Source organism: Manis javanica, chromosome 1 (genome assembly GCF_040802235.1).
Source record: "Manis javanica isolate MJ-LG chromosome 1, MJ_LKY, whole genome shotgun sequence".
NCBI classification, from domain to species: Eukaryota; Metazoa; Chordata; class Mammalia; order Pholidota; family Manidae; genus Manis; species Manis javanica.
In genome coordinates, this window is record NC_133156.1 from 164,815,168 (window position 1) to 164,824,967 (window position 9,800).

The 9,800-nt window shown below is 50.2% G+C and overlaps 1 protein-coding gene across 1 annotated transcript in view; it reads left to right on the forward strand.

The window, feature by feature from the left end:
• Window positions 1-7,048, forward strand: part of ADRA2B (adrenoceptor alpha 2B) — a 24,075-nt gene extending 17,027 nt beyond the window's left edge. The window contains exon 2 of the mRNA XM_017659781.3: window positions 5,906-7,048. Within this exon, the coding sequence (XP_017515270.1) occupies window positions 5,906-5,927 (22 nt within the window). The 3' untranslated portion in view covers window positions 5,928-7,048. The remainder of the gene's footprint in view (window positions 1-5,905) is intronic.
• Window positions 7,049-9,800: the final 2,752 nt, after the last annotated feature.

Sequence of the window (9,800 nt, forward strand, 5' to 3'; positions counted from 1 at the left end):
TCATACTCCATGGCAGTGAACACTGGGCTGGGAGACCAGGACCTGGCTTCTGCCCTGCTCTGTTGTCACCTGCATGGGATGAGTCCCTCTTCCAATCTGGGCCTGGGTCTCATTGCTTAGGCCAGGGCACTGTGGGAGAAAACGTTCCTCAAGACACTTCCTGCCTGAGGCCTAGACTGAGTCCACTCTGGGGTTCAAGCCTGACCAGCCAGGTCAGGGAGATGCTTGCTGGGTGAGTGTGTCAGTTTTAACATACCCCCTACTTCTAACCAGCCCCCTGCAAGCCCCTCTCCACTCTGCACCCAGAGGGACATCTTTAAAAGATTACTCAGGTCAGACAGAAAAGTGCACAGCCTCCATATATACAGCTCAAGGGCTGTTGACGTGTTGGTACCACCTAGATCAAGGTACAAAGCCAAGTGTCCTTCCCCCAGATCGCCTTTCTCCCCCTTCCCAGTCAATATCCCCTGGGAAAGAGCATCATTCTGATTTCTAACATCATAGATTAGTTTTGCCTGTTCTAGAACTTTCACATAAATGGAATCAAAACATATTCTTTTTAGCCACACGTTTGTGCCTGGCTTCTTTTGCTTAATAAAATGTCTGGGAGAGCCATCCAGGCTGTATCAGTATTGGTTCAATACCATAATTTATATTCACTCCCTGTTGATGGACATATGGATGGTTTCCAGTGTTCAGCAATTATGAATAAAGCTGATATGAATGTTCATGAATATGACTTTTGGTGGACACATACCCTCATTTTTTTTCAGGTAAATATCTAGGAGTGGAATTACTGGACCACATAATAAGCAAATATTTAGCTTAAGCAGATATTACCAGACAGTTTTCCAAAATGAGTCTACACAGTACACTTCTGTCAGCAGTTGCTCCACATCCTCATCAGCACTTGGTGCTCTTGGTCTTCCTGGCAGCCTGTTAAGTGTATAGTGGAATCTCCTTTGGTTTTAATTGTGTTTTCCTTTTGACTAATGATGTTGAGCATCGTTTCATGTGCTTATTGGCCATTTGGATATCTTCTTGTGTGCCTGCTTAAGTCTTTTGCCCATTTAAACAATTGAGTTGTTTCTTATGGATGTATAGGATTTCTTTATGTACTCTAAATATAAATATTTTGTCAGAAAATGTATTTTTTGAAATAAAATAATCATAACATAAAATTAACCATTTCAAAGTGTACAATTCAGTGGCATTTAGTATATTCACAATATTGTGCAACCATCACCACTATCTTGTTCCAAAATTTTCATCTCTCTGAAAGAAAGCCTCGTTCACATTAAGCAGTCTTGCCCCACTGTCCCTCAGGCCATGCCAATCACTTTTCTGCTTTCTGTCTCTATGGCTTTCTCTATTCTGGGTATTTCATATAAGTGGAATCATACAATATGTGGCCCTTTGTGTCTGGCATCTTTCACTTAGCATACTTCTTCCCAAGTTCATCCACACAGTAGCAGGCATTATGACTTCATTCCTTTTTATGATTGTTATTCCACTGTATGGATAGACCACATTTTGGTTATCCATTCAGCAGGTGATGGGCATTTGGGTCGTTTCCACCTTTTGGCTATTGCGAGTAGCACTTTTATGAATATATGTGTACCTGTTTTAAAAATTCTTTTGAGTATATACCTAGAAGTGGAATTGCTGGGCCAGATGGTAGTTTATGTTCAGATTTTTGAGAAACTGCCAAATGATTTTCTAAAGCACCTGCACTATTTTACATTCCTAACAGCAGTGTATGAGGGGTCCCATTTCTCCACATCCTCAACAACACTTTTTATTGTTGGTTTTAAAAATTCTGACCATTCTCATGGGTGTGAAGTGATATCTCATTGTGGCTTTGATTCGTGTTTCTCTAAGTACTGGTGATATGGAATATCTTTCATTGTTGTACTGTTTGGCCATTCATGTATTGTCTTTGGAGAAACGTCTATTCAGATCCTTTGCCCATTTTTTAGTTGGACAACTTGTCTTTTTATTAGTTGCAAGAGTACTTTATGTATTCTGCAAACTAGACTCTTATCAAATCCGTATGTATTTGATTTACAGATGCTTTTTCCCATTCTGTAAGTTTTCTTTTCACTTTCTTTATGGTGTTCTTTGGTGCACAAGTTTTTTCAGTTTTGATGAAGTCCCGTTTCTCTACAGTAGTCCTCCAGTTTATCCATGGTTTCGCTTTCTGTGGTTTACCTGTGGAGACCAACAGTGAGTTCAGCTTTCCACAAGTTGACATATGGAGCAGACAGAATGCCACAATAATAGCAGATGATCTTCCTGACATGGTATCAGAGGGTCAGTAGTAGCTTAATGCTACATCACAATGCCTACGTCATTCACCTCACTTCATCTCATCATGTAGGCATTTTATCATCTCACATCATCACAAGAAGGGGGAACACAGCACAATATATTTTGAGAGAGACCACATTCACTTAGGTATTATTGCAGCATATTGTTGTAATGGTTCTACTTCATTATTAGTTATTGTTGTTACCTCACTGTGCTTAGTCTGTAAATTAGCACAGGTAGGTTTGTATGTACTAGAAAAAACGCAGTATATAGAAGCTTCAGTACGATATGTGATGTTGGGCCTCCCCTGGGGGTTTGGAGCATCTCCTCCACAGATGCAGGGTAAATGTTGTATTTTTTTCTTCTTGTGCTTTTTGTGTCATATTAAAGAATTCATTGCCAAATTCAAAGTCATGAAGATTTACTCCTCTGTTTTCTTCCAAGACTTTTATAGGTTCAGCCCTTACATTTAGCTATTTGATTCATTCTGAGTTAATTTTTGTATATGCTGTGGGGTAGGGGACCATCTTCATTCTTTGACATGTGGATGTCCAGTTGTCCCAGGACTATTTGTCAAAAGGATTGTTCTTTTGTCTTTGAACGGTCTTGGCACCCTGTTGAAAAGCAATCATCTATAGATACGTGGGATTATTTCAGGACACTCAGTTCTACCCTATTAGTCTATATGTCTATCCTTCTGCCAGTACCACACTGTCTCAACTGTAAAAAGGGTTGGACAAACCAGCCTCCTGCATTTGATGGGAAGGTCCCTGAGTGCAGGGACCCCACTTCTGTATCCCCAGTTGCACCCCGGAGCTCACAAAGAGGGCCCTTGCCATGGATGGGCTGTGGTCCTGACCCTGATCTGAGTACAGAGGACTGGGTAAGGCAAATTTGGGTGAGGGACTTACCAGAGCTTGATGACCGTTGGTTAGAGGGATTTAAGCCAAGAGACAAAGTCAAAGATGATTTCATAGCTTTTAGCCTCAGTGCCTGGCATGATTATCATTCTCATGTCAGAACTGTGGAGGGTAAGTGGGAGACCTGATGTGGAGACCAACAGTGAGTTCAGCTTTCCACAAGTTGACATATGGGGCAGACAGAATACCTTGAGGCAACCAGGAGCCAGACAATGAGAGTGGGCGGTGACAGTCAGTTCTCAAGGACTGTGAGCCCAGCTGTGGTCTGTGCTGGGGGCATGGGGTTCTCACAACCCTGTCAGCCCATTTACATACCAGAGGACCCACACTCAGCAAGGTGAAGTGGCTTGCCCAGGGGCACACACTCCTAAATTAGAGGGCTGGAATGCATACCCACACACTGCCTGTGAAGGGTGCTGGCTCCAGCAGTCTGTGCTACTGGGTTATTTCTGCCAGAGAACAGCCCTGGACTTCTGCCCCCGCTCCGGGGATGGGATGCACCAGCTGAAGGCAGAGAGCTGGGATGGGACAAGGCTCAGATGTGGATGAGGTGAGGAAGCCATAATTTCAGGCACCTGCAGAAGCTGTTTGTGAAGAAGTAGAATATCAGGAATTTCCATTTTGGCGTGGACTTGATGACTAGACCTTGTTAGACTAAGCAGCTGAAGTGAGTAGAGATCTTAAGACAGCACCAGGCCTCCCTTTGGCCTTTAGTACCTTTTCCCGGTCTGCTTCTTTAGTCCCCACCAGCATTCACCTTCTACCCTCCCTCCGCAGGCAGAGGGCCTCAGAGCCCACCTGCAGTAACCCTTTCACTGCCAGCCTTCCCTGCTTCCTTTTGGAGATCCTCTCCAGCTGCTTCTGCCACTAGAGGCAGACCCCTGGTTTCCAAGTGTTCCTGGGCCCCCAGGGGGCTGTGTGAGCAGGGGGTGGGGGCGGGGTAGTAGGGGGTGGGGATTGTTGGTGGGGGTTATAACATCCTCGGCTCCGGTCCACTGTGTGCAGCTCCCTTAGATGGGGACTGGTTTTCTTGAGCCCTGATGCTCTTGTCTACTGGGACGGAGCCTTGAGGCCACCCATGGGTGGGTTTCCCCCTCCACAGACATTGCTGTACCCACCGAGCAGCCTGAGCTCTCCTCCCAGGGTGGGATGAAGGGTGGCTGGGGAGGGGAGAGGACAGAGGGCTGAGGTAGGGGCAGGGGCAGGAGGGGAAGAGGCAGCAACTCTAGGCCTGGTTGCTGTGGCTTTGGGCAAGCTCCTGTCCCTCTGTGGGCAGCAGTCCCTCCTCTGCGGACTGGGGGAGTACTGCGCTCACAAGGTCACTCGTGATGAAGTGAGACAATGCAAAACAAATTTGAGAACAGGCCTGCTGTGGCCAGCACTGGGGATGGGGTGGTTGTTACAGCAGCCACTGCAGTTAGCTGGGAGGTTGTGACGGAGAGTGAGGGCAAGGGAGCGGAGGAGCAGGTAACTGGGGGCTCAGGGGCTTGGGAAGCACCCTGCAGGGGGCCGTCCCACCTCTCTGTGTGAAGTCTGGAAGGGAATGTGGAGAGGAAAGGGTCTGGAGGGGACAAAGGAAGGAGAGGTGTAGGAACCAGGCAGGTGTGAAGTTTCTGTGTGAAGCTGGCGTGTACCTGGGCACTCGGTGGCCCATACACATCAGGAAACACCTGTCCTCTCCAGTCAACAGAGAGCCAGATTACCCACCTTCTCCACCAATGCCCCCATTCCCCACCAGCCCCCGCAGTGGCCCCACCTTCCCCACCCCTCATCCCCCCTTGCAAGGCCCTGCCCTAATGAGGCTGCTGGGAGATGGTTTCCCTGTAGGGCATGCCCAGTCTAGGTTAATAGCTTCTCCCTGGGCCTGAATAATGTCCTAGAGCCTGCAATAAACAAAATGTGGTCATCAGTCCTCTTTCCCTGCCAGCTCCCAGATGCTCGCCATAGAATTACAGCTGCATGTCCACCCCCAGAGCCAGGGCAGTGTCCACTCAGCTGTCCTCTGGGGGTGGGGCCTGGATGTCCTGCCTAGAGGCCCTGCAGAGACCATGTGGCCGTGGCCTTTGGGCTGAGCTGGGACAGAGAAGATGAATAGTGGAGCAGGGGTCCAGGGACTCAGTTTGGGGTCATCAGGACCCTGACCACTCACGTGACCTCCTACCCTGCCTTCCTTCCCACGTGCTCCCGCACCTCTCCCCTCGGCAGCCTTATCTCTTTGGAACCCAGAGTTGCCCGCGGTGCTTCCCTGCTTAAAGTCTATCAGTGGCTCCGCACTGCCCGAGGATGGAGTCCAGATTCCTTGGCTGGCGCTGGGGACCTTCCCATTCAGCCTTCAGCCCTCAGGGACTCCCTCTTCCCCACCCTGCAGTTGGGCCATCCCAGTTGCTTGCCGTGCCCCCAAGGTGCCCATTTCTACTCTGGGAGTGGTGTGGGAGGCAGTAGCCTCTAGTTAAGGACACGGGTCACTGCTGGTTGCTCAGGGAGGAGCTGTCCAGTGCCCCTGACATCCCTGGGTTCCTTTTCCTCCTGAGCACCTGTTGGACCACAGTTCTCAGCCCTCTTGACCTGGAGATGAGTCAGGCCAGTGGGAAGTGGGCAGAAGAGACACATGCCATTTCCACTTGGCCCACAAAAATTCTCCTAGTGTAATTGTCCATTCGGTTTCTTCTCTGCAGCAACCTGAAAGCCATGGGCTGAAGATGGTGGCACTGGAGGATAAGTGGAGCCTGGGTTCCTGCATTGCAGCTTGGAGGAGAGCTGCCTGACTAACACAGGGCTGTGATGTGAGCAAGAGATCAACTTGTGCTAAGCCACAGTGCTCTGAGGGGGGGTGCTTTGTTAGAGCAGCTAGCCTACCCTGATTTACTAAAATCTTAGGAGTGACTGTGGGCAAGTCATGTAACACAAGATTTGGTTTTCTCATCTGTGAAATGAGACAAAATACCTACCTCACAGAGTTATGGAATAAGACAACAACAGGTACTTAATACTCTCAATAATTGAGGCTATTTGGCATCATCACTAGGCCTTTGCTTGAGCGATTCCCTTGCCTGGCCTTTTCTCCCCAGTCTTCTCCATTCTGGGCCTCGCTGCTCTGGGGGGCCTTTCTGAGCCTCCAGCTTTAGGGCTTCCACACCTGGCCTCAGCAGGTAGGAGAGACTTTTTCAAACAGATTCACCCTCTCTCCTCTCATTGTGCCAGCTGGTGGGAGTGTAGACCACATGGTCATTCCAGGAGCCCCTAGGATATACACGCATAGCTCCTCAAGCTGCCGTCCCACTACTGGGTGTCCTTCCAGGAAGCCCACCCACAGGTCCACAGGTGTGTCTACAGTCTTCCCAAGGATGTTCCTTGTAGTGTTGTTTATGGTGGTGAAGCATGGAATTAAATCAGCCGTCTGACATCAGGAGAACAGATAGGTACGAGCCACAAAGTCGTCGGGGGCCACAAACAAGGCGACCTGCAGCTGCTGGGAGATCTTAACACATGCTGCGGCATCAAAAACCATGATGGACAGAGGCTATGCTGTGAAACCACTCCCATGAACTAAAAACACAAGTGTACTCGAATCATACTAGTTCATTCTAAGGATACATGGGTATTTAAGGACATCCATGGGGGACTAGGAGGAGGAAGGGGGAGGAGTGGAAAACGGAAATAAATCCTGTGAGTGGTGCCTCACAGGGCCTGCAGGGCTGTGAGCAGAGGCCTGTGTCTAACTGACCCAGGCACTCAGAAGGAAGGGGCGGGCAGGGAAGGGTGTGTGGCTGGAGAAAGGGTACCTGCCACAGGGGATGTGACAGTTGCATGGGGACTGCAGGGAGTTGGGGTGGGGGGATTCTTGCAGGGCAGCAGCTTCAAGGAGCAGACTTTGACTGTGCAGGCCTCTGACTGTGCGCGCAGGGACGGGGCAGGGGTGGGAGTTCTCGGAAACTGCCGCCTTCCACATGCCTCTCTGCTGGGGTCAGGGCATGAGGCTGAGTAGCCAGACTTCTCAGGCCACCTCTGGCTGTGTGCAGAAGGCGGCTGTCCCCACTGGAGGGGTGGGAGCTTTGGCCCCTGGAAGCAAGCCAAGAATGTGGATGCTCAGAAATGTGTGGACGTGAGCAGTTCTGTGATCCCTGGCCTCTGGCTGGCCAGCCAGGAGCCAGGCCTGAACTCTTTATCTCCCTCTCCCATACTGGAGGCCTGGAGTCTGACAGCTCTACACTGGCCCTGGCTTGAGCAAGAGGAACCCCAGGGCAGAAGAGGGGGAAGGCACTGTGAAAGTCTTGGCAGCTTGACCTCAAATGCCTCCTAATTAAAGGGACACTGCACAGTGAGTGCCGGAGGTCATTGAGCATTGGTTCCAGGATGCAATGGCCTTGCCAGGCCTTGGGGAAGAGGCAGGTGGGCTTCTCATCCACCTACAGGCAACCCAGGAGCTAGCACCATGAGCTGTGGCAGTGCCCTGGGCTCCGGGAGACAGAGACATGGGTCCCCATCCTTTCTGGTCCTGAACCAGTGGAGTGGCCTTGGGCAAGTGGCTTCCCTCCTCTCGAAGGAAGTTATGAGGCGAGTTTCACTTGTGGACGTGGAGAAACTTCCTTTGTAAACTGTGAAGTGCTGCCTGAGTGGGATGTGCAAGGAAGCCCATGGTTTGATGGTCTTGGCTGGGAGAGCAGACAGGCCCCAGTGGTCAGGCAGGTGTCTGGGCTGCAGGCTGGGCCCTTCTCTTTTGCATCCCCTCTCAGCCCAGCACCTGGGCTGGGGCAAGTATGATCCAAGACTGGACCCCGGCCTTGGCCAGGACACAGGTTTGGAACTTGAAGGAGCCCCATCAGAAAGCGTTTTGGCAATTGGGAAGGACTATCCTCCTGAGAAGGGTTATTACAATGGTGAGGTGGGTCTGATACCTCTGGGAGACAAATGGGAGAGCTGCTCCTGGGCCGTTCCAGACCTGACTGAGGTCAACGGGGCACATGGCGCTTGAAAGTGAGCATTGCTGGTGCATTTGCTGCCTGAGCTGGCCTGTTCTCCCTGGGGGCCCAGTTAACTGGAACACAAATGCTTAAGCTGAGCAGTCATTAAGTGGGGTGACCAGGATCTAAATCCAGGCCTCTTTACCCCATAACATCTATTAAATCCACTCATGCATTCTGTCCCTGATGTGAGTCCTTTAGGGGTATGGTAGGCTCAGGTATCTGATGTCAGGATCCCACAATCAGTCCCATGGCAAGCATGATGGGCTTGCTGTAGGGAGCCACCCCAGGACACTCTCAGGCTGACCTGATGATTCTGGGGGATTTCAAGGTTGTCAGTCACCACCACCCTGTGAATCAGGGAGGATCCTGAGGCAGCCTTCATTTCCAAATTTGTGAGGGGAGGTGGAATTTGGGAGGGCAGGGCTGAGCCATGAACCAGAATTAATTTTGGGAAAATGACCTTGTACATCCTGGAATACAGGCCCCCAGGTGCCCAGAGGACAACTGGCACCAGGAGGTAGCAAAGGGACTGGGACAGGGAGGAAGAATGTTTGTAGGCATTTTAGGGCAGATGTTTGCAGAGTTTGGCCAGCTTGCAATTAAGATGAAAGACTGTGGCATTACTGCCCAAAGCCTGGCATGCAGGAAACACTTAATAAGACCCTTAAGGTAAAAATGATATACATCATGAATGGGGACATTTTCTGTGGGGTGTTAAATTTCTTGGAAGGAAAGAACAGCAGATGAGGACCCAGTCACTAGAGTGGGTCCCCCAGTCCAACTGTGATGTCTGTGTTGTGGAACCAGCTGTTAGCTGAGGTGCTGGGTTTAGGGCGTTTGACTCAAATGATTGGGGATGAATGTGCAGGGCTGGTTGGAGCCTTGATGGAACCAGAGGACTAGTTGTGCATGTGTCTTGAAGGATGAGCGGGAAAAGGTACAAAGGTATGTACTGCCCGCCTGGCTTCCAGGGAGGGCCTACAGGCTCCTTCAGTTTGGGGACACCCAAGCCTTGCTGGGCTGCTTGAATGTGTCCTCCAGTCTGGTAGAGAAGGAGTGGGTGTGGGGACTGAGCAGGACCAGGGAGACCTGAACTCAAGGGCCCAGTTCCGTGTGATGGTTGTTAGCCCACCTGGAGCTGGGAGGACAAGGAGCCTGATCACATGAGCAGGAGCACAAGGGCAGAGCGGTGTGGGGAGGGCACTGGGCTGAGGGACTGGGGCTCTGATCCAGGCTTCAGTATGTCCTCTGAGGGTTCATAGTCCCTCTGCTTTGTGACCTCAGCTGTGAAATGAGGACAATGATGTCAAATCCCTGACCTGACCGGTTCACAGAGCTGATGGAGGCTGAAAAGAGGCAACAGATGCAGCTTTGGTAGGGTGCAGAAGGTTGTGAAAGACCATTGTTCCTGCCATAGCAACAAGGGTCAGTGAGCTCAAAGGCAGATTCAAATAAATTATCCAAACTGAGGAGCGCAGCAAACATCTTTTTAAATGTTTTCTTTAAAGCTATAAGAAAGCTGTGGATACACACACACAAAGTCTAAGTGAACTAAATTACAGAGAGGATCAGTCCTCCCAGGAGAGGAGAGACTGGCAGATGCTTT